The 25,000-nt window shown below is 44.9% G+C and overlaps 1 protein-coding gene across 5 annotated transcripts in view; it reads left to right on the top strand.

The window, feature by feature from the left end:
- Positions 1–25,000, top strand: part of cadpsb (Ca2+-dependent activator protein for secretion b) — a gene marked incomplete at both ends in the record, with an annotated part of 92,132 nt that overhangs the window by 60,772 nt on the left and 6,360 nt on the right. Inside the window, 16 exons of one of the 5 annotated variants that reach the window (XM_080545662.1) lie at positions 339–405; positions 658–766; positions 1,052–1,264; positions 7,405–7,541; positions 7,927–8,114; positions 9,563–9,664; positions 10,328–10,391; positions 10,910–11,033; positions 15,828–15,934; positions 19,186–19,342; positions 19,637–19,778; positions 20,903–21,061; positions 22,598–22,753; positions 22,906–23,053; positions 23,244–23,318; positions 23,479–23,562. In XM_080545662.1, coding sequence (XP_080401788.1) covers positions 339–405; positions 658–766; positions 1,052–1,264; positions 7,405–7,541; positions 7,927–8,114; positions 9,563–9,664; positions 10,328–10,391; positions 10,910–11,033; positions 15,828–15,934; positions 19,186–19,342; positions 19,637–19,778; positions 20,903–21,061; positions 22,598–22,753; positions 22,906–23,053; positions 23,244–23,318; positions 23,479–23,562 — 2,032 coding nt within the window. Of the gene's footprint in view, positions 1–338; positions 406–657; positions 767–1,051; positions 1,265–7,404; positions 7,542–7,926; positions 8,115–9,562; positions 9,665–10,327; positions 10,392–10,909; positions 11,054–12,785; positions 12,855–15,827; positions 15,935–19,185; positions 19,343–19,636; positions 19,779–20,902; positions 21,062–22,597; positions 22,754–22,905; positions 23,054–23,243; positions 23,319–23,478; positions 23,563–25,000 lie in introns of all 5 variants that reach the window. The other 4 variants (XM_080545663.1, XM_080545661.1, XM_080545665.1 and 1 more) reach the window with 4 other exon arrangements.

Raw genomic sequence — 25,000 nt, 5'->3', positions numbered from 1 at the left:
TGAGGAAGTACTCCCAACAACCTTTCTATGAAGGGCCTTGTTTTTTCCATCTATTTCTTTTAGAACTCTCAGCCTTCTCAGTTCCCTGACCTAATTCCTAGTCACGTGCAGCCAGTCAGTGGAAAGATATTGTGAATCGTATCGTACTACTCCACCTGGTGGATACTAGTGGGTACTAGTTTAGGCTATTCATCTCAAAACCTTCCTCATAAAATGCTTTGGATACCTTGCTATGAACTGGGTGACACTGCTGCAGTTATAACAGCATAAACAGCGTTCATCACACATGACATGCTATAACTTTAAGCATGATTGGTTGATTGATTAATTGATTTCAGGTACTTGTGGGCTTTTGGCAAAAATGTGTGGAAACGCTGGAAGAAGCGGTTCTTCGTTCTGGTGCAGGTGGGTACAGACAGAGCCCTAACCCTCCACTGCATAAACACAGAGCCCTAACCCTCCACTGCATTAACACTGTACAGAGCCCTAACCCTCCTCTGCATTAACACTGCAACAACTACATTAATACATCTACAATCACAACATGTACACTAATACATCTACAATCACAACAACTACACTAATACATCTACAATCACAACACCAAATGCTTTTTTACCCACTGTAATGTTGATATTGATATCCTCTCTGCTGTAGGTGAGCCAGTACACCTTCGCCATGTGTAGCTACAGAGAGAAGAAGTCCGAGCCACAGGAACTTCTTCAGCTCGATGGGTACACCGTGGATTACACCGACCCCCAGCCAGGTAGATAATCCCTCTCTGTCTCGGTCTCTGTCTATTTATTCCTCTCTCTCTCTCTCTCTCTCTCTCTCTCTCTCTCTCTCTCTCTCTCTCTCTCTCTCTCTCTCTCTCTCTCTCTCTCTCTCTCTCTCAGTGACACACACACACACACACACACACAGACACACACACATCCACTTGTGATGTCTCAACCTAACCTCTCTGTCTCAACCTAACCTCTCTGTCTCACCCTAACCTCTCTGTCTCACCCTAACATGTCTGTCTCACCCTACCCTAACCCTACTGCAGGTCTGGATGGCGGCAGGGCGTTCTTCAACGCGGTGAAGGAGGGAGACACGGTGGTGTTCGCCAGCGATGACGAGCAGGACCGCATCCTGTGGGTCCAGGCCATGTACCGGGCCACGGGCCAGTCCCACAAGCCTGTCCCGCCCACTCAGGTCCAGAAACTCAACTCCAAGGGGGGTGCCGCAGCACAAATGGATGCTCCCATCTCCCAGTTCTGTAAGTAAACCAATGCACAACCTCACCAGCGAAACACAGAAGTAAGGTTTCATCCCAGACCCAGTAACAAGCTCTCACCCATGAACGTCTCACGCCATGCGTCCCACAGTGCAGCAGCCACATACTGTACACATTTGCTGTTAGAAATAACACACAAGCACACATGTACACCCTCATGTTGTCACGCAGGTCTGCCCAGCATCCAAATGGGCCTCACCTCATTGTCACCACTCACATGTGTTTAAAGGTGCAACTCCCATACTTCTCTCCTCCATCGACCTGCTCAAGGAATTAACATGCTCTCTGACATCAACCCAGCTGAACAATAAGAGAGATAACACAGGCCAATGACATCCTGTAGGTCACATGACTGTAGGTCACATGACTGTAGGTCACATGACTGTAGGTCAAACCACTAATCATGTTCATAATAATGTTCATAAGGCCAAGAAACTAACATGGTCTGATAGTGTTGATTTTAATCTTCTGAGATCTATTTTGAATCTACAGTGTTATCTTAGTAAACATTATCTTAGTAGGCATTTATACAGTGTTGTCTTAGTAAACATGCATTTGGTATCAGGGAGGTTTAGCCTCAGGCTGTGTAATGTTGTTATGTCGGCAACATTTGTGCACAGCAGTGGTCAGCTCCCATAGGCCCACACACCACTGTGGTCAGCTCTCATAGGCCCACACATCACTGCGCCCGTCCAACCACTGCTCAGTCAGCCTTTCTCTGTAGTGTTAACTGCTCTGTCACTTTACTCGCACCTTTAAGCAGCCCACTGGTCAGGTAGCAAAGTGAAGGTAAGACTGTCTGTAGTAGTGTGGCATCTGTTCCACGTCCTGACTCCTGTTGTAACCGTCTCTTTTGTGTCCCCCTTCCATTAAAGAAACAAACCGACTTAGATTTTGGAATCACAATTGAATGGTGAAATCGGTCGAAAGGCTGCTGTTTCTCTTCAGATGTAATGATACTGTATAAGCCCAGTTTGCTTTGTCTCAGCAGTGAAGCTTAAACAGATTAACCTTGTGTCAGAAGTGCACTCTAGTACATCCACTGTATTGACATATTGTATCAGAGCCAGAGGACATTTACAACACTAGAGAACACTCTACATAATAGATCCTGCTATTCAAACCAAAACATCTGTCTTTTGGTGTGCATATTTCACCTCCTTAAGTTAAAGAAACATTTACCCTAACGACTATTTTAATGTTCCAAACTTTTGTTAAATGGGTTGTAGACGTTTTTTCTCCTCCTAATATATATATAACTACAAGCTCAACTATGACACCCGGATAGGTCTAACCCAGGGACTGCGCTATTCAGATAATAGGAAAATAAAGTTTAATGTTTATACTGTAGATCATTTATGTGTTTTTAATATTCATCATATTCCAACTATAGCACTTTGTAATATGAGATAGAATCTACAACATGAACATAGATTCTCTGTTGTTTCTCCATTGGTTTCTTTGTCCAGTATGTGATGGTTCTTGTGGTTAGTTGAACTCCTCTAAGACCAGCTGATGCCATTCAAAGCCTCCTCACAGTGGCACAGACCTCCTCCTCCCTCTCCTCTCTGAAACATTGTGGCGCACCAAGCATACATGTTTCACCCCCTGGTGGTCTTGAATGGCACAGGGACCATAACATACATAAGCCCTCGGAACTCTGCTGCAGACGATTTGTCTGATTCTAGAATGCTATGAAGGTGCTGAGAGGTCTGGAGCGTAGATGAGTCTACTCTCTCCTCTACTGAACCTCAGGTCACGGTCTGCTCTTAATTGGGTTAGCCTCCAGAGGTTTTGATGAGTGCTGCTCTTGATTGAAAGTCATCTAATAGATTAGACAGACGTATGCTGTAGGAAGGGTAGGCAGATGGACATGTTGGACGTCTTCCAGTCCATTTGGAGCACTTTGAGCTGCAACGTTTGCAGGAAAAGCGCTATACAAATAAAAGTTAATTATTATTATTATTATTATTATTTAGATGATGTTATTACTTTTCACGTTTCTCTTGTAACCCGTCCAATGCCTTCATAGTTTCCCTCGTAAGAGGACACTGGCATCAATTACACATACAACTAGAACTGGATGTTTACGTTGGGCTCCGGAGGTACGTGTATGTGCCAGTGGACCTCTAGGATTTGCTTTGTACAGTAAAGCAAAATGAATCTAATATTTTGTTCATGAAAAAAAAACTATGTACTGTATACTGTTTGTTAGTGAGGCATCGTGAAATTAACTTGTAGTGAATAAACTACAGTAAACGTCCAAAATCTAGACTAAATCAACTGCAGCAGAGTGATGAGAACCCTTCTCTCTCTCTCTCTCTCTCTCTCTCTCTCTCTCTCTCTCTCTCTCTCTCTCTGTCTCTCTCTCTCTGTCTCTCTCTCTCTCTCTCTCTCTGTCTCTCTCTCTCCCCCTCTCACTACACTATACTGTATCTAAAATCTTTTGTCGTACTCACATACCCACACACTCTCACACCCCACTGCCCAAAAACTCATGTTGGTACAGGTTGTTGTTTTTTGCGTTGTGTTTTTTCTTCCTCATGCTTTGCTTGTACCCTTCTTTAGTATTGACGCTCTAGGCCAGGGTCTCTCGTGTTTGCTCTCCTCCAGCCCTGTTGCTAGTCTTTATGTTATTCTGGTTTGTCCCTTCTTACCCTGCTGTCTTCTAGCTGGACTCAAGGGTAAGTGCTTCCCTGTAGCCGGCACAGCTCAGATAATCCCCGCTGATTATCTGACAAATGCAACGTGCTTCCTCTCTCTCTCCCTCTCCTCCTCTCCAGTCTCGCTCCATGTCTTAGACTTAGACATTTAGTAGATAACCTATATTTTATGTTTAATTATTCCCTCGATTTGAGGTTTGATAAGTATAAGTATAAGCTTCCATTCTTGCTAGTTTAGGATGCATGTATTTAATTCTTTAGACTTATAATTTGGCTCCGTTAATGATTAAAGTTAATATTATAGTATCTTATGATTTTTGCATAATTGCCTTCTCTCCTTAATCGTATTTGGTGTTTAAGACCCTCAGAGTAAAGCAGTGAGATGGCGCAATGTGACAGAATGCCATCAGAAAAACTGCCAAAATGGCTGCCTTAGGCACACACACAATCTAGTTATGAATATGTGAACATTTTGTCTGGATGTATCGCTTGTAAACAAGCTTTCTGAGACAGGAAACATCCTGTCGTTAACATCACTGATAAAGAAGTGAGTTCCCACATTGTTTCCAAGTTCCCAGAGTAGAGTAGTCAGAACGCTGTGACCGTCTTTTGACATTTGGGTGAGATTAGTTTTGACCCTTTTAGAGGGACGACGTACAGGTGATGGGGTTCATGCTTTACTTCCGAGGGCTCAATTGCTTTAAGTTATTTTCATTTGGCTTCTGTTCAAGAGAGTTGGCAAATATGTACGCGGAGTATTCTGAATGCCAATGACAAGGAGTAGCCAATACCACCCCTCCTTACCATACAATACTCCGGCCTACCCCCCTTCCCCCCAGTAGACGGGCCTGTAGATAGACGCTAGCTGCGTTGGAGCACCTCTAGGAGGGAGATATCTCATTTCCTTTTCTTTTTTTGATTGCCCTTTGATTGCCTGAACAGGGGAACACCTGTGTCATGTGTCCATTCCGTTGATGGAATTACTGGAATTTTTTATTTAATTTCCCCCCATCTCCCAGAGAATGATACAGTTTTTGCCTCTGTCGGCTTCATGCTATTTACCCATGTACTTGCACCTAATTGTATTGCTACCCTGTTAGAGTACTCCGATAGTGGAATGGCTGTTACTGTGCTCTGTAGAGATCATGAATACACTGCAACATACTCAAGTATTGTCAACTTGCAAATGTTAAGAGAAAAGGAATGCCAAAAAAAAATGGAATCCAAAGTTGAAAATGGGTCTGCAGATGTGCATGACATTTGAAAAGCACAATGAAAAGTCACACTGTTCTACAGTACAGCATGTGATGATATTATGTATGTCATTAAGTATTTACTTAGATTAGAGTATTTGCCTATTTACATGGAAAACAATCAGTCTTTTTACTCATCTTCTTGCCTTCAGATGATGACATCATCATCATCGATAAGAACTCACAAAATATGATAATGTTCCCCATAGTTCATTCAGTCTATTCCAAAATCCAAACTCCATTTCCTCATTTAAAAACAAACAGAGACGTCCCCTGTGCCTTCACTTTTTCTACACATTTCGGGCACCTTGCTTCTGCCCCCCTATCTCAACCTCTCTCTCACTCCCTCGTCCCGTCTCGCCCAGGTAACTCCCCCCACCTCCCTCACCCTGATATGGTCCTCTGTGTCCGCCCTTTTCAGACCACTGTTTCACCCCCCTCACCTTGTCATCGCTGACTCTCTCTTTAACTGTCTTCTCCTCACGTTTCCTTCTGACACCACTCAACCACTCTTTGGCCACATACCCAACATGTTCTATGCTACCACGACCATCCACTGTTCCTCCTGTGCATATTGTACCAGTGTGCCCTCAGTCACACCTCACCTGTGTTTTGGTGTCTTCTCTCACCCCACTCTTACCTCTCACCCCTCTCTCACTCCCCCCGTAACTCCTCTTGCTGAATCCGTTCTCTTACCCGTAGCTCATCTCTAACCCCTCCACCCTTGACCATGTTGGTAGCATCTCTCTGACTAGTTTACCTGCAGGTGTTCACAACCTGTTGGTCCACTCGTGTGGACGAACCTAATCTAATCGAACCTAATCTAATAGAACATTGTACGCCCCTTTACCAAGTACCAGAGACTGGGAATCACCGCCATGACTCCTCCCCTCTCTCCTCTTTTCTCCTCTTGATCGCGAGGCTGACAGACGTCAGTGCTGTAGACAGTTAGCTGTTAGTGTCCCTGCCCACACCATCCTCATTCTGTTAACATGGCATAGACATGACATAGACATGACATAGACATGACATAGACATGACCTCCGTCACTCTGAAGACATAAACACCTCTCTTGTCCTTATCTGAATCCCTCTCATACACATACAGGACGTCAATGAATCACCAATAGTCTTAGAATTATTTACTATTGAATGTAAGTATTATTATTCGTGGGCATATCTCATTGAATCAAATATTGGAACTATTGTGCTTTTAATAAGATGAGGGTTCTCAATAATAGGCTTATTCCACCACTATCATCATCATCATTATCATCATCATCATCGTCATCATCGTCATCGTCATCATCATCATAGCAAGTTGTTTATTTACATGCTAGTGTTATGTGTACAGAACCCACGGTTCTCTGGCCTCATCAAAACTTACACTGTAGTTCAGGTCAAAGGTCATCACAACACAAACCAGACCATAAACCACAGTAGATCCGCTTTAGAACTTAGGGAAAGTGCGAACAAGAGATTGTTTAGTTTCAGATACAGTACTCAGTCACTTGACTGTTCCCAGAGGGCATTGGGAAGCAAAGAGCATATTTGTTTTATTTATAAGCGGTTCCCCCGGAGGTAGTGTTCTGTACCCATCTTTTTTAACGTAAGAAAACTGTGTAGACACACGAAAGCCCATACGTTTACACTTCCTCTTTAAAAAAACAAGGCAATCCAAAAAACCACACTTCTTCTCTCTGATTTCAAATTTTGTTTTCAGCACACAACCCATCATTTGTCAGAAAACTGAGTGACATTCACCAATCGCGAATGGCAGAATCTATTGAATACATATGAATGAGAATGCATCATATTTGATCTAAGCCATCACTTTCTCAATCTCAACATCTACATGTTTCGGATCTTCCGTACACCCAAAATGGTCATCAGGGAACGAGACACGATAACAGAATAAAACGCTGCATGCATGCACACACAGTCCTACGCACCCTCCCTTCTGAGCTTAGCTACAGATGAACAGAATGACATTTACCTCCAGATCAGTTCTATGGACTCTGTCTGATACGATGCAAGTTGACAATGTAAAGCTGTAAGTGTTTATAATTTGCCCTGGAAACACCAGTAGCCAGACAGACCCAGTGTTGTTGTGTTCAGATAGAGAGACGTGACGATGTTCCTCTGTGCCTCGCTGACCTCCTCTCCTCTGAATCCTGTCCTTCTCCCTGTGCCGGTGGGCCTGATAGACGCAGACCGAGCTCAGAAACACGGCATGGATGAGTTTATCTCCGCTAACCCCTGTAGCTTTGACCACGCCTCGCTGTTTGAGACCGTGCAGCGGCTCACGTTGGACCACAGGCTCAACGACACCTTCTGCTGCCTGGTGAGTCTCTGAACCTCCTGAACTCACTCCTTAACCCCACTGTGACAGGAGGAGGAGTTGGTGACGGTGTTTTGTCTTCTTCAAATCGTGACGTTAGAATTATAAGGTATAAGATCTCCATTTTTGGTCAGAATTTAGTTTTTTACATAATCTGATCCATTAGGTGTTTATTAATGCCTGTGTGGTGTTATTTTTAAAATGTAAAAAATGTTTAGTTAATGTAATTAATAAAATACAATTCCCCTAAACGGAGATAGAACCTTATCATTCTAAGCTCACAGAATACAGAGTGTTGAACCTTCCCTGAGCCGTGGATGATAGCTGTGATAGAGGACGTTGTTTCTAGTTGTGATAGAGTGTGTTGTTGTTGTCTCTCTGATCACAGGGGTGGTTCAGCCCCGGCCAGGTGTTTGTCCTGGACGAGTACTGTGCCAGGAACGGAGTCCGGGGTTGTCACAGGCACCTGTGTTACCTGGGAGACCTGCTGCAGAGGTCAGACAACGGCAACATGATCGACCCCACGCTCCTCCACTACAGCTTCGCTTTCTGCGCCTCTCATGTCCACGGGAACAGGTACGAGCTGGACCCCTGCCTGAGATACTTATGGTCTGGATCTCAGTCACACACCCAGAGGCTGGTGAGGAGGGTTAGAGGAGGGTTCGGGTTATGGCCATGATGCGAAGTGAAAAAGGCCCTAAATCATCAGAGTCATCTTGTCCCATAGCTTTATGATTTCTCCATGTCTCTGTGTGTCATATTCTGTTTGTTATATATCATTTTAGATTTGTATCTTGTTATTATTTGCATTTTTTTCATCTTTTAAAAAATCAGTTATGTATTGTTGTTATTTGTTATGTATTTTCTTGGTTTTGTCTTTCTTTCTCTTTTTGTTCCTTTTGTTTCGTTGCCATAGTTTCATAATATCACTGTTGCTCGTCCTCCCATCCATCCCTATAAAGTCAGAGAGGGCAGCAGGTGCTGCCAGCTGGGTTCTGGTTCTGGTTCTGGGGCGGCGGTGGGCCCTGGGAGCGGCCAGGGCTCAGAGCCAGGGCCCGGCGCTAAACGGGGAAACAAAATGAAGTTTAGAAAAAGAAAAGATCCCAAACCTCAGCTCACCCAAGAGCCCAGAAGGTAAGATGATGTACATGACTGTCAGGGTAAACACAGGGACGGTCACAAGCTGAGGAATATTATACTGTACATGTCAGCATCACACACAGGTTATCATTCTTATGCTGTAATTGTTGTATTCCTCCGATTGGCCTCATATGAGCTTGTGATTCATGGAGGTGAAGTTGTGTTTGTGTGTGTGTGTGTGTGTGTGTGTGTGTGTGTGTCAGAGGGTGTCTTTTCCATATTCAGGCCTGCCGCAACGCTGTACAAGCACTCCACTGTAAAGCCCAGCATGTTCAGTTTGTGTAGTGACGAAGAGTCATTAGGAGTGTTCTCTAATATTTCAGCAAACACCCCCGATGTTGTAATTGTCAACGAAAATCACAGAGAGGTGCTTATTCTAGAAGTTGGCTGCACCTTTGACCATAGCCTAGAGGAAGCCTTTTCAACCAAGATATTGAAATACCAACAGCTGGAGCAGGCCATTTTCATATTTGGCAGCCTGGGCCATGTTCATAAGTCTGTTGTTAGAGGCCTTCAAATGGCTGGTCTACCTAAGAGAAGGGCCAAACAGTTAGCAAAATATTGCTCAGTATCTGCTGTTATTGGAGCCCTCCAATATGGAGAAGGCGGTGCTTCATGTACCCATGAGCTGGAGACTGTCTGTTTTACAGTACTGATACTGTATCTGTCAACCCACTGGTATCATCTGGTGTGAATAACATCCTGTGTGTGGCAGAACTGGTTGTTGGCTCAGCATTACTGTAACAGATTGTTTCCATGATATCAAAATGCGCTGTTAGTATTTATGTCCTTTAGAATTGTACATGTATGTGGACATAAATAAAGCATTTAAAATGTGTGTGTGTGTTAATGTGTGTGTGTGTGTGTGTGTGTGTGTCCTGCAGGCCGGACGGGCTGGGCACGGTGAAGGTGGATGAGAAGGAACGCTTTGAAGAGATCAAAGAGAGGTTGCGTCTGATCCTGGAGAACCAGATCACACACTTCAGGTGAGCTAGAACCAGATCACACACTTCAGGTGAGCTAGAACCAGATCACACACTTCAGGTGAGCTAGAACCAGATCACACACTTCAGGTGAGCTAGCCAACCAGATCACACACTTCAGGTGAGCTAGAACCAGATCACACACTTCAGGTGAGCTAGAACCAGATCACACACTTCAGGTGAGCTAGCCAACCCACATTTTTTCAAAATAATAATAAATCAATAGGCTTCGGGCCGGGGTAAATGCTTAGCTCGTCGGGTAGGGTAGGGACGGGCCTGAATGCCACGGGCTTGGGCTGTGCTCTGAGTTACCAGGAGGCCGACCTCTCTCATCAACACAGCGTTTCAATCGTTTTAGAAATACCCAGCCCATCTGGACCCAACGACCCTGCCATGGTCAACATCACTGAGAGAATCACTAACACTAACACTGAGACATGCTGTCCCTATTCTGACGGTCGATGGTTGCAGATCATCTGAAGCTGTTGGTCTGTAGCCGCAGGGTTTTATGCAATGTGCTGCTGCCACACAACTGGCTGATTAGACAATTGCATGACTGAGAAAGTGTCCAGGTGTTCCTAATAACGTGTCGGTGAGTGTATTGTTCTTTTCATCCCTGTTATCCCAGTCCAGAGTTGTCTCATGGTGGTTCTGTCCTGTCTGTAGATATTGCTTCCCGTTCGGTCGTCCTGAGGGAGCGCTGAAGGCCACGTTGTCTCTGCTGGAGAGGGTTCGTTATCTTTTGTTATTTTTGTTATCTTAATGAGTCTTTTTGCTTTAGAGCAGCGGTTCCCAACCTTTTTGGACTCAAGGCCAACTTAAAAACCTCAAAAGTATTCGCGGCCCACACAGAAAAAAAATGTTGGGGGGTGTTTCATCATTATTCTCTCATTCTTATTGGATATTCCATATGCATCATCATACAGTCATCATACATACAGTGCAGTAGGCCTAGTAGTAGCACACTGATGATGCATTTTTGAAGGTTTTAAAGAAAAAAATACAGAACCATGCATGTATTTTTTAAATTAAAACCTTTTTGTAAACATTTTTATTATAAAAACATATTTTGCCCATGATTTGGCGGCCCACTGGCAGTACTCTCGCGGACCATAGGTTGGGAATCGCTGCTTTAGAGAAACTTGCCAGCTAATAAATCTGTCAGAGCTCATTCCTCGTACTGTATAATCGACAAAATACAAATAAATGAAACCCATTTTGGAAGACTTGTTCTACCCTGACCCTCAGGTCCTGATGAAGGACATTGTGACTCCAGTTCCACAAGAGGAAGTGAAAGGAGTCATACGCAAATGTCTGGAGCAGGCAGCTCAGCTCAACTACCAGCGCATCACAGAGTACGCTCAGATCGAAGGTAACCGGCTTCTGACACACGTTCACTATGCAGTAGGACAGCTGCCCAGGAATTAGTTGTGCTGATATTTGTGCTTGATATAATTATTATCTGAATACCTGCAACTGATGTTATTATTGTGATGATGATGCTGATTAATCAGTTATTGTATCGATATACTGTAGGGGTTTTGTAGTCTGTCAGATACAGTGTTGTGTTTATTTGTGTTACAGTATGGACAGTTTCAGCTGCGTTTAGTCATGGTGTCTGTCTCGATGACGTCGGAGTCATGTGAGGGTTGTCTGTGACTTTTGAACCTTCAGAGCCATTCTGCTCTGTTGGAGATATATTGGGAAAATATTAGAAAATGTATTTTAAAAACAAGAAATTAAGAAAAGCCACTATGATGATTTTTATTTTATTTTTTTTTACCTTGGACGTAAAATGCTCGTCTCCTCTTTTCACGTTAACTGGATGTAGTGTGTATACGTATATATATATATATATATATATATATGTATATGTAGTGTATAACTCCCACGTTAACGCACGTCACAGGTCGTCAGGTTGGTCACTTGTCCACTTAGCCAATTAACTCTCCCGTGTGTTCCAGGCCTGCTTTAGCTGTGTGGTGCTCTGTAGGTCACGTTGGCTTGTTGTGTAGAAGGTGTGTGAGTAAAAATGCATTCAAATCCAAAGCCCTGAGGTCTGTTTCGCTGCTAGCCCCCCTGTACCGTGTTCAAGCTGCGTCCTGTGGAGATCTGACAGAACGTCCGTCTACAGATCTGGATGTTCAGATCTCCTCTAGTGAAGCTTCCCTTTGGCCCCACATCAGATCCTTCCTCTTAGGCTCCTCTGATTCCACCAAACTAACTCATCCCCTCTCCAACTCTCCTCCTGGCTCTGCTTCTCTCTCTCTCTCTCTCCTGCCAAACGGACACCTGCTCCTCCTTCTCCTCCTTATCCCCCCTTCTCTCCCCATCCTCCTGGGGACCACTTTCCTCCTCCCTCTGTTCCTCTGTTCCTCCTGGGGACCACTCTCTTCCTTCTCCTCCTTCTCCTCCCTTCTCTCCCCATCCTCCTGGGGACCACTTTCCTCCTCCCTCTGTTCCTCTGTTCCTCTGTTCCTCTGTTCCTCTGTTCCTCTGTTCCTCTGTTCCTCTCCTCTTCCCCTCCTCTCTACTCTCCAGTCGTTGGCTTCGTCTCTTCCATCACTACGTTTGGTTGCTTGCTGTGATAAGTAGTGTTGAAGCCAATGCAACAGAATGCTGGGATTCAACACAGACAACCCAACATCTGTCACCTGCATGTGCTGCTAACTATGATGGAAAGGTTTTTCCTTCCAGGCATGGGACTACCCGTTATGTATAACACGTATAACATCACCTTACAACACCTTGGCGTGCCTTTTATGGCTTGGAACATTTTGAAATGTTGACGACAACAAATCTATGTGACCTGTTTGAAAAAAACCTAAATACACTTAATGTATCGTAGTCAATGCCTAGAAAGAAATACCTCAGGGTGCGAAAGATACTAAGGTTTTCATTCCTTACTATCTTCCAACCATACTGAGAGAACCTACTTCCCTCTGTCCTGATGCTTCTGGTCCAATATCGAGACTCTCTCCATGTACTGGTGAGAAACGAGTCATTGGACCTCCAGCAGTCCGACCCCAACCCTCACCAGGACAGTCCTCCTCCCATCAGCCTCTGACCTTTAACCTTTCACCTCTGACCCCGGCCTCTTGCATGCACCGATCCTCTCTCGTAGGGAAAAAGAGGGAAATGTATGAGCACCCTGTCTTCTGCTTGGCGTCACAAGTGATGGATTTAACCATCCGTGAGTACCTTCCTCATCCTCTCCTCTGTCTCTCCTCCCTCCCTCCTCCCACACTCACCGTGTCCTCCCCCCCTCCCCCCCTCGCTGATATCCACCTCCTCCTCTGTCCCTCTGTGCATTTTTTTTAATTTGTGGCTCATGTCTGTGAGAGAGCTGTGAGTGCAGAGAGCAGCTCTGCGGCAGAGCAGCCAGGCACCATCTGTCTGTAGTCTCAACATGAATGATCTGGTCTGTTAAGCTTCTTTCTTTTGGTTGGACACCCACATGCCTGTGACTTGAATGCATTTTTACTTTGCTTCTGTGTTATCTCCTTCAGTCGTCTGGTCATGTGTCAGTGCTGTGCGGGACAGGTAGGATATTACACTGCGACCCCAGAGGCAGTAGACTACATACGAGGCAGAACTACATACGAGGAGGACAGGATTGGGTGTATGCATACAGTGTTCCTATACGTGTTTTAACTCAACCCACCACCAGTGTGTCCTTGTCTTTGGTTATGGCAGCTGTTCTATGTCTTATGTGTTAAAACAAGTCTGAGCTTTGTCTGTTTGTTGAAAACATCTACTTGTCGCTTTTTTGCTTGTGAATTTTTTCCTTAGGCCGGTGTTTCAGTGTTTCTGTACCTATGTTTGTTGAGTTTTGTCTATCGACTAGCGACCGCGCTTCCTTGGCCTTCTGGAATGTTTCCGACCAGTTCTCTCTCTCTCTCAATGCTCGAGGGTCAGATGGAGATGAATAACGGCTTCTCACGCAAAAAACGAATACCTATAACCCTAGAGTGTGTTAATCCTAAATATCTCCTTTTTATCTCCTCTGTCTCTTCTCTCTTTTTCTCTCAAGTTGAGAAAGATCAAAAGGATCCCAAGGATCCAGGTGAAGCCCTGTTTGACTTACGGCTCAGCCTCGATACACACACACACACACACACACACACACACACACACACACATACACATACACATACACACACACACACACACACACACACACACACACACACTGTAGGCATGTGTACTCATATACAGTACTGTGACCACATACACATATAAACAGATGCACACAGAGACAGTACTGCATAAACTCTACAACCCTCATGTCTTAGCATCTTAGCATCTTAGCATCTTAGCATGTTCGGTCAACACCGCTCCTTATGGTGGCATCATTATGCCAACATTTAGGACACAAATATTTAGGGAAATTGTATGACTTTATAACACCAGGGTTGGGTTCAGTTCCATCTCTGTTCCAGTCATGTCAGGTAATTAATTAACCCTAACTAATGAACTGAACAGAATGTTTTACGTGAAATCTTTCATTAATGAAATTATGTTTAATTACTTTCCTGACACTGGAATTAATCAAGGAAATTAAATGATTTATAATTGTATAAAGCAATACAATCTCTCATAAATGTGTGCATAAAGTGTAGCATCTCCAATGTGTTGAGAAATATCTTCAACATGACATACAGTAGGTTAGTGGCTGTTAGCAGACAGACACATCATCATTTGTAGAAGTCTGAGCTGTTTTAGATAATTGGGCTGCAGCACGTCAATACAAACTGCCAGATTTGCCCTCAGGGCTGTGGAATAGAGGAACTTCACTGGATTATTGTCATGGCCCTCTATGATGTCATGGACCTCTATGATGTCATGGACCTCTATGATGTCATGGACCTCTATGATGTCATGACCTCTATGAGGATACTTTATACTGTATGTTTCACATCCTGTTAACAGTCGAACACATTGGATATGGGTGAAGTATGATATATCTGACTATGATAATCCCTCGTTATCATGATGGTCATTATCATTACTTCAGGCTGCCTTATGTAGTTCAGGATCCCGTAGCCTAACCAGGACTCCTGTGTCGTTCCCTGTTGGCTTAACAGCACTGCATGGCATCTATTCACACATGTGATCTATTCACACATGTGATCTATTCACACATGTTGATCTATGCTCTGAGCTTCAGGGTACTCCTCAGCATGGCCACATGTGTGTAATACACAACCACACAACACAACACAGCACAACTATCTGTGTTGATAAAGTAGCCCAGTACAACGCAGGTCACATCAGGGCTAAGTAGCTAAGTAGCTAAGTATAGCCCTCTGACGTGATTCACTTCTGGTGCTTTAGTTCTACTTTGGCATTAGCCTGACAACAGCACATTAGAGACCGCTGGAAAGCAACAGTGACTTGCCACCGATATGAAACTAAACATAGTTATGTATAAAGAATAAAGGAGACAAATATCAGTGGTAAATGACCATTCTCCCTGTACAGTTACATGTACAGTTCCATGTGCTTTTCATTTGAAGTTCGTTTGAGTCGTTCAACTCAGTGTTCTGATGTCTTTGCCCATTTTGCCACATTATGCTCTGATGTTCTGGTGACCTCATTCCACCACATTCAACTGTCTACACTCATTATATGTCAGCAGTAGATATATATATGTATAGATATCACAGTCACAATTATTGCTGCTTAGTTGGACTTAATTCCCAACCATGCCAGTGACAAACACACAGTTTTAAAAAGCCCAGCAGCAGCCTTTGGTGGACGTCATTCTGCATGTTGAGTATCACAACTCTTTGTTAATCACCTCTACCTGTGTTGTCTGATGCCTCCTCACACTGACTGTTCACACTCCACCAGTTCACATCGTGTGCATGCGTTGGGTCTCATATCATCTCTAGAACCAGTGGTCTGTGTGCCTGCTATTCTACCAGACAGCCAAAGGGTCAATCAACAACAGTCTTGGGGATAGATAGATACTGCCCTATATTCTGTTTATAGTAGTAACGTATTTGACTGTGGTGAGAACCCAAAACCCTAGTGAACAGCCCTCTATACAGAGGAGTTAAAGATTTAGGTGAGACATTCTATTTGAAGAGATAGAACCCGTCCCAGCGCACCCCTCTGTGCTCTACTAACCCCCCTCCTCACCCTCATCCTTCTGCTTCAGAGAACGTAGGTCGCTTAGTCACGCCTGCCAAAAAGCTGGAGGAGACGATCCGCCTGGCGGAGCTAGTCATAGAGGTCCTGCAGCAGAACCAGGAGCACCATGCAGAGGTGAGTGGGTCACCCCTCCTCCCCTCCTCCCCTCCTCCCCTCCTCCTCCCCCTCCTCTCCCTCTCTACTCTCACTGCTACCTCAGACACACCGTGGGCATGCATGGAGGTAGCCGTTTCCTGACACAAGATAATAAACATGTATAAAGCTGTCTTTGTGTATGGGTTAGGGGTAACTAAACAAAGGTATTTTGTTTCAAACATAGAAAGGCCTTAATGGGAGTTGAGTAAAGCATGTTAACATTGTACCAGTGCACTACTATCCTTTCCAGGCCTATTAGAGTGGAGGGTGGTGATATGTGCAGTTTCCTCCACTAATTCATAATTCATGGCTCAGTGGTGCAATGTTACATAAACAATTGGTTGCCTTGAAAGATTGATTTTAGCTCAGTATGCACAGTACAACACGGTACAGTTCAGGTGGCTAGTTGTTAGCATCTAGGTTAGATAATAATAGCTAATGCATGCTCATTCAATGTTTACAATGTCCTTTTATGAGTAGAAACGACACTAAACAGTTTGACTGTATTTGCTATAAGAATAAGAAGCTAACAGGAAAGCATGATGAGCATGTACAGTAGAGATGCTATAGAAGATCTAGAGGTGATCCAATGTGATCTTAAGATATGCAGATAAGCAGATTTATTCTATCTCTCTGAATATGCTTGACAGGCGGCAGTCACAAGTTCTGGAGATCAATCGGTACAGTATCATTATTATTCTCTTTCTCTTCAGTCCATCACAAACCTCCTCCTCCCTATCGCATGTGGGCCTCTGAGGCCAGGGCCTAGCGTAGGGCAGAGGGGAGAGAGAGGGAGGGGTGGGGGAGAGAGAGGGAGGGAGGGAGGGGTGGGGGAGAGAGAGGGAGGGAGGGAGGGAGGGGTGTGTTGGTGCAGAAAAACCAGCCAACATTGTAAAAGCACTATAGGCTGCGCAGCATAATGTGATCATACAGCAGCATGTCCATTGGGCCATAATAAGGACTCCTCTCTGCCAGCATGCCGAGGTGGTTAACCCCAGGGTGGATGCTCTGGATGCTCTGTGTGCTTCTCAGGGGTGAATACCACCATGAACATGTGCTCCTCCCCCTCCTCATCCAGCCTTAAGTTGGTGATCATGGTTCACACTCTCTGAGTTTAGAACATTTCTCTCCTCCTCCTCCTCCTCCTCCTCCTCCTCCTCCTCCTCCTCCTCCTCCTCCTCCTCCTCCATCTCTCTGCTGTCTCGTCTAAAGAACTGTTCCCAAACCCTGTAAATAAATAACTGCCTGATAGAAACATTCCTGTCCTGTCCATCTCTGTTCTCACTGTTCATACGATCCGTGATCGTCCAAGCAGGGGAAAGAGGTATGTGATGCAATTGAATGAGACCTTCCCCTAACCTAACCCTGGAATGGTTTGCGCATGTCCGGTAGATGATGCACCCCCCCCCCCCCCCCCCCACCCCCCCACTCCCCTCAGCTTTGGTACCAGACTGCTCTCTCTCTCTGGGGATTGTTGCCCTGTCAGCCTCTCTGGCTGAGGCCTGTGTGTGCTGTAGAAGCCTGGGCCTTGCCTGACTCTGCCTCTCCACCGTCATCAAAGGAGGGAACCCAAATAGAACATCAGCTCTGCCTTGCCCCAGTTTCCCATCTGCCCATTTGCCCATCTCCCTGGAATCGTTTCCCCCCTCCCTCCCCTCTCCCTGAGTCCACTCTCTCTCTCTCTCTCCCTGTGTGTGATGGAGCACAGCTTTGTTTTGCTGCCTGTACTGGAACACTAACGTGGGTTCTGTTTAGCGTTGTGAATGTTGGGGGGGGGGGGGGGGTAGGGGGGGCAGGTAAGTGGCCAGGTAAGTGAGGACTTACTAGGAGCTACTTCCCTCTGTCAGATGTTTGTCGGGGTTAGTGAATAACAAAGCATGCAGCAGAACGGGAAGGATTAAGCTTTTTACAGTTTAATCAGTTCCCTCTCTTCTTGAGTATAACAAAATGTCAGTTTTCTAATGATGAGCTAACAAGCTAACAAGCCAAGACTGCTAGCACAGCAGCAACTCCAGCAGAGGCGGAGAGGTCAACACGTTTACGGGGTACACCTCCCTCCAGGCCTCGCCAAAACTATCGGGGCGATTCAGCACAAGTACATTGGTGTTAGACGTTAAATCCCCCTCTGGATATCTTGTGGCAGAGATGCTATGTGCTGCAGTCTTAGGCGTGCCTCTACTGTAAGATGGCAAAGTGCATGGACTTTAATCACATTCACATCTACTGAGGTGTGTTGGTATGACAACGATGTGAATGGTGGAAACCCAGTCTCCTACGCGGAGAGCAAAGCATGCTGGGAGTTCCACGCCTGCATGAGAAAGGCCCCCCCGCCCCCCCGGCTGTAACTCCCTTTGAGTCTATCGATGAATAAGACCAAATATTGACACTCATCGTTATGATTTTATCGGCGTTGTGTGTAGATACACAATGACATGCTTCTTAAGTGACGGTAGGCTGCTACGGTTTAAAGAACCCCATCCCTAAGGAAGGTCTTCACCAGCCAGAACAACTGGATCGGTTGCAAGAGCAAGAGCACATACAGTACATACATGTCCCAAGACCGCTATTACTTCATTAAACTGCATACTTTATTCTCACACATCATACAGTACTCTGAGGACAGTCATCGACAGGGGTAGTAGTCAACACACATTTCCTTTTATAGAGAGTATAATAGTAGATGTATTCTCAGTATTACATTTTTAACATCAAATGAATCATCTCACACTGATACTGAAGCCCACAGGAATGTGCAAGCCTTAAATAACAATGGAAGGTGTTATTACACCGTCACATCCCACCACCTCCTGTTATTTGACCTAATCCCAACGTGGGTGGATCTGCTAGGTATTTCTCTGCTAACCTGCAACCAAACACCCACTACATTGTACAGTACAGTACAGTACAGTACAGTACACCCACACACTATCACCTCCGCAAGGCTCTGCTGTGTTTGGTTTGTAGTCTTTCCAATAACAACCTGTATGTTAAACTCTGATAATAACAACTGTATGTTAAACTCTGATAATAACAACTGTATGTTAAAGCTCTGAGAAGCTCCAGGGTGTTTGTGATCCTTCCCTGTGTCCTCCTTCTCTCTCCTGCCTGTGTTGCTCTGTCCACCCTGACCAGGGTCTCTGTCCACCCTGACCAGGGTCTCTGTCCACCCTGACCAGGGTCTCTGTCCACCCTGACCGGGGTCTCTGTTCACATCCCTGCTGTCTCTCTAGGCGTTCGCCTGGTGGTCAGACCTCATGACGGAGCACGCGGAGACCTTCCTGGCGCTGTACGCCCTGGACATGGACGCGGCCCTGGAGATCCAGTCTCCTGAGAGCTGGGACAGCTTCCCTCTTTTCCAGCTGCTCAACGACTTCCTGCGGACTGACTGTGAGTTCCTGCTCTCTCTCTCTGCTCTCTAATATAGGATAATATCACACCACTGTCCCACGACTGATGGAAATTAGCTTCTTGCTAAATCTGATGCACCCATCTTCTTGTTTCCTGTAGACAATGAATCCATGAGCACATAAACTAAACTAAACTCATAAACTAAAATAACATCACTAATGTCTGTCTCTCTGTCTGTCTCTCTGTCTCTCTCTCCCTCTCTCTCTCTCTCACTCCCTCTCTCTCTCTCTTTCTCCCTCTCTCTCTCCCTCTCTCTCTCTCCCTTCTGTGCAGATCACCTGTGCAACGGGAAGTTCCACAAACACCTGCAGGACCTCTATGCTCCTCTGGTGGTCAGATATGTGGACCTGATGGAGTCCTCCATCGCACAGTCAATTCACAGGGGCTTTGAGCGCGAGTCGTGGGAACCTGTAAAGTAAGGGACCTTCCTCTCCGTCACTGAGCTGCAGGGAGGCTGGAGAGGCCAGGCCTTTACCCAGAGGAGAGCAACCACTTCTAACGCTAACCCTAACCCTAGGAGACTATACAGTATGACCTTTACCCAGAGGAGAGCAAACCACCTCTAGGATTAGGGTTAGGAGAGCGACCACTCCTATATGACCAATACAGCAGCTTCACTGTTGACAGCATCATAGTCATCCGTCACATTTACAGGCTACATTTTAATAATAATAATAATAATAATAATAACGTTTTATTTGTATAGCGCTTTTCCTGCAAACGTTGCAGCTCAAAGTGCTCTATCTTTAAGAGATAGATCATAGATAAATACGTGAATCATTCTATTTGGAGACTTAAATAATAATATTACATATTATTAAAGACAGAATTAGCGTGGAAGTATCATATGTGTGCAGTGTTCTAGAAGTGTCAGATCTGGGGCCCTCGCCCGGTTCCCCCCGCAGTACCACAGGGTCGTTAGTTCAGGTCAACAGCAGATGTTTCCATCTTTGTGTCTTGTGGACTAACCCTCATACATACATAGTGTGTGTCGCTTTGAACTGTGGCCAGGGAGAGAAGGTCTCCATTCTATTGTGTTGCTGAGTTGCTGTTTTCTTCAGTTGTAACTAGAATGCTTATTGATTTCTCATGCCGTTCACACTTGTTTTGCTTTCTATATAAAGGAAACTCCATAAGGGGCTCGCCTTATAAGCTCAATACATAAACAGCCTTGTCTCGACTACAGATACTGTATGTTTATATTTGTTAAAGATGATTTTGCTGCGTTGTCTTACTTCCATTTTAAATGTGTCCCTCGTGTGTCTCTCATGTTGCCTATTCTAAAGTCCTCCTCTTATATGTGCTTAAGACGACTACTGCTTCTATAACTGTCTGTCTTGTTTATGTGTGCTATCTATGTGTCTGAAATTGATATGTTTCTTTGTGTGAATTTCTTCTTTCTTCTTTTTTGAATTAATTACCTTTTAAATTAATTTAATTACTTTTAATTACTTATTGAGTGTCACATGGCTTTCTGCAACGCCTACATTACCACTGTTATGGATTCTTTTTTTTTCTTTTTGTCTGTCTCTTCTGCAGGAGTTTAACAAGTAATCTGCCCAATGTGAATCTACCAAATGTCAACCTCCAAATTCCCAAAGTACCAAATCTGCCAGTAGCAGCAGGACTATCAGTTAACCTTCCACAAATGCCTAGCTTTACCACCCCGTCATGGATGGCTGCTATATATGACTCTGAGTGTGTATTCAACTAGTTCACTAGACTTAATGCATAAGAGCATGCTGCCTTGGTATGAAGATGCCCTCTAGCTTTAGGCCATTGACTATAGAAGACAATCAAACAGCATCTCAATCAAAGATCTGGTGATCCCAGTCCCAGTGGAATTCAAGATGTTTTTCTAAAATCACAGTGCAACTAAATACTTAACAATACCTCCGTAGTGAGTCATGCTCACACCTAGAAATACCTCGGTACTGTTTGCACACAAAAAGTAGTGTCCAGTAACAACACTACAGCGCTACTACGGTCTTTACCAATCCAATCATGTTCATGCCAAGGGCGCTGCAAGGGGCTCAGCGTAGAGAGAGTTTGTCTGTTTCTGAAATGAGCAGCTGATAGCTCCTCATTGTTCCTCAACATGCATGCTGTTGAGCTGTGAGGTACAGAGATACAAGATAACAAGTCCAACCTAAACCATGTCTCATAGGACATAACCTCAACAACCACCACAGTGGAAATGTAACAATCTGGACATCCTTATCTTTGTTAAACGTGTATCTCTCCACCTCCCTCCTCCAGTTTTCATACTTGCACTAGCTATAGAGAATAGTTAGAACTGTGCTCATGAAAGGTTGACTGTACCGTTGATTGCCTACTGAGGGTACAGTTGAACATCCCATCAGCACCTTGTATGAACACTGCTGGTCCTGGTTCGTCTCTGGACTCAACCTTTCTCCCCAGTAGCCAGTGTGATGGGGCGGGTGGGGGGGTGGGGGTCAGAGGGAGGGAGGGCGAGGGTGGCGGGCGGAGTCTCCGTGTGGTTGTAAGTCTCTCCTCCTCAATGCTCTGAAGCGACCTCCACTTCAGTGCAGCTGGCATCCCAGGTAGTAGAGACCCCTCTACCCCTTTCCTATCTCTCATCTCTTCCCCTCCCCCCTTCCCCCTCTTCCATGCATCCCCGTCCCAGTCAGCTATGCTCGGGATGGCAGCTCCCCTAGCCAGGCCTGCATGGTGTGTTTGGTCTACAGTAGGACACCCAGCAGCCTGGGGACCTGGGCGGTGACAGAGGACCTGTCCTGTAGGGCTGACACCTGAGATTCATCATCTGCAGCCACAACACCATATATATTCAGAGGAGATGTGTCGCACAGCAACTCCAAATCAAGGCCGTTATTCTCAGACACGCCCTCTCTCACTGTCCCATTTCCCCTTCCTGTGTAGCCGGCGTGACAGAGATCAGCCGTAGCTCACCTGCATGAGCCCCCTCCACACCTGAGGGTTATGGGTAATCATGCGTTCCAGCATGGTTATTGATTAGTTACAGACAACCCTGTCCTCTTATTCTCCCCACTGCACTGACTGAAGTACTGACGTACTTGAACTGACCGTTGGTGAAGTTCTGACAGACGTGAGTCTGGAACAGTCAGTCTGTGGTCAGAATAAAGGCTTCTGTGTTGAGGTGTGGGGGGGCAGCGACCTCCTCTGCACCTGCCCCCCCCCTGTCCAATCAGATCATCTGTGACCTCTGACCTCTGTGTGTTTTGGCGCCGGCAGTAACGGCTCCGGGACGACGGAGGACCTGTTCTGGAAGCTGGAGGCGCTGCAGACCTTCATCAGGGACCTGCACTGGCCCGAGGACGAGTTCGCCAAGCACCTGGAGAACCGCATGAAGCTCATGTCCAGCGACATGATCGAGAACTGCGTCAAACGGTGTGTGTGTGTGTGTGTGTGTGTGTGTGTGTGTGTGCGTGTGTGAGAGAGAGAGAGAGAGAGAGAGAGAGAGAGAGAGAGAGAGACACAGACAGAGAGACAGAGAGACAGAGAGAGGACTGTACGCTAAAGATCCTCCTCTCATCTTGCAGCACCAGGATGGCGTTTGAGAACAAGCTGACCAAGAGCAGCAGGTCCACTGACTTCCGCATCTCCCCGTCCATCTGCACCATGTACAACGTGATGGTGGACGCCAAGGACCAGTCGGCCAAGCTGTGTGCCATGGAGATGGGGCAGGAGGTACGCTCTCTAACAGGGCTTAGACCAGGGGCCTCAATTATAAACATGTACTTGAACGTCATCTTTACGTTGAAATTGTATAAATCACTACTTTGACGTTGTTTTCTACGTCTGCCACGGGTAAGATCAAATTTGATCCAAAGTACTTTCTATAAATGAATGGATGCGTGTGTTCCTGTCCGTGTTTCAGAAACAGTACCACACTCAGATAGACGAGCTGATCGAGGAGAGTGTGAAGGACATGATCTCCCTGCTGGTGGCAAAGGTACATTCAGTCCTCTTTTCTTATTTCATCAGGTTGTACTTGGATGTACAGTTCTCCCTCACTATATTTGACCTACAAACAAAACAAATGATATGAAGAGTTGAGGTGATTTCTGGCCTTACTGGTGATTGTTGTTGTGTCTGTGTGTCTCGTGTCTCAGTTTGTGGTGATTCTGGAGGGCCTGCTGGCTAAGATCTCCAGATACGATGAAGGGACTCTGTTCTCCTCTTTCCTGTCATTCACGGTAAAAGTTGCCATCTTTCTCTCTACTTCCAAACATTCAGACTGCCACACACCACACATCTGCCATATCATACCTCTGTCCCACATCTATTTATCATCATATTTTTCAATATGAAACGGAGGTATGATATGGCAGATATATATATATGGTACATGGCAGTCCCACGCGCCCGTCCCGCTCCAGTTCCTCCTCCAGTTGAATGCATGCAATGATTCAAGTAGATCGCGTAACCAGGGAATTGCCGACATGTGTGAAAGGGAGCAACACAGGAATCTACCGGCATTTGGCTCATGTGTGAACGGTGAAAATGCCCGGTCGACACAGCTTGGGATTCCATGGAAATGACAGAGAACTGTGTGTGAAAGAGGCTTAATTGTTCTTGATTCTAGTGATAGTGATGATGTTATTGATTGTAGTGATAGTGATGATGTTATTGATTGTAGTGATAGTGATGATGTTATTGATTGTAGTGATATTGATGATGTTATTGATTGTAGTGATAGAGATGATGTTATTGATTGTAGTGATAGAGATGATGTTATTGATTGTAGTGATAGAGATGATGTTATTGATTGTAGTGATAGTGATGATGTTAGTGATTCTAGTGATATTGATGATGTTATTGATTGTAGTGATAGTGATGATGTTAGTGATTCTAGTGGTAGTGATGATGTTAGTGATTCTAGTGATAGTGATGATGTTATTGATTGTAGTGATATTGATGATGTTCTTGATTCTAGTGATAGTGATGATGTTAGTGATTCTAGTGATAGTGATGATGTTAGTGATTCTAGTGATAGTGATGATGTTCTTGATTCTAGTGATAGTGATGATGTTAGTGATTCTAGTGATAGTGATGATGTTAGTGATTCTAGTGGTAGTGATGATGTTAGTGATTCTAGTGGTAGTGATGATGTTAGTGATTCTGGTGGTAGTGATGATGTTCTTGATTCTAGTGATAGTGATGATGTTAGTGATTCTAGTGATAGTGATGATGTTAGTGATTCTAGTGATAGTGATGATGTTAGTGATTCTAGTGGTAGTGATGATGTTAGTGATTCTAGTGATAGTGATGATGTTAGTGATTCTAGTGATAGTGATGATGTTAGTGATTCTAGTGGTAGTGATGATGTTAGTGATTCTAGTGATGGTGATGATGTTAGTGATTCTAGTGGTAGTGATGATGTTAGTGATTCTAGTGATAGGGATGATGTTAGTGATTCTAGTGGTAGTGATGATGTTAGTGATTCTAGTGATGGTGATGATGTTAGTGATTCTAGTGATAGGGATGATGTTAGTGATTCTAGTGATGGTGATGATGTTAGTGATTCTAGTGGTAGTGATGATGTTAGTGATTCTAGTGATGGTGATGATGTTAGTGATTCTAGTGATAGGGATGATGTTAGTGATTCTAGTGATAGTGATGATGTTAGTGGTT

The sequence above is a fragment of the Nansenia antarctica genome, assembly GCF_963989245.1.
Source record: "Nansenia antarctica genome assembly, chromosome: 15".
NCBI lineage: Eukaryota > Metazoa > Chordata > Actinopteri > Argentiniformes > Microstomatidae > Nansenia > Nansenia antarctica.
This window is presented reverse-complemented; position numbering and strand designations above follow the sequence as displayed.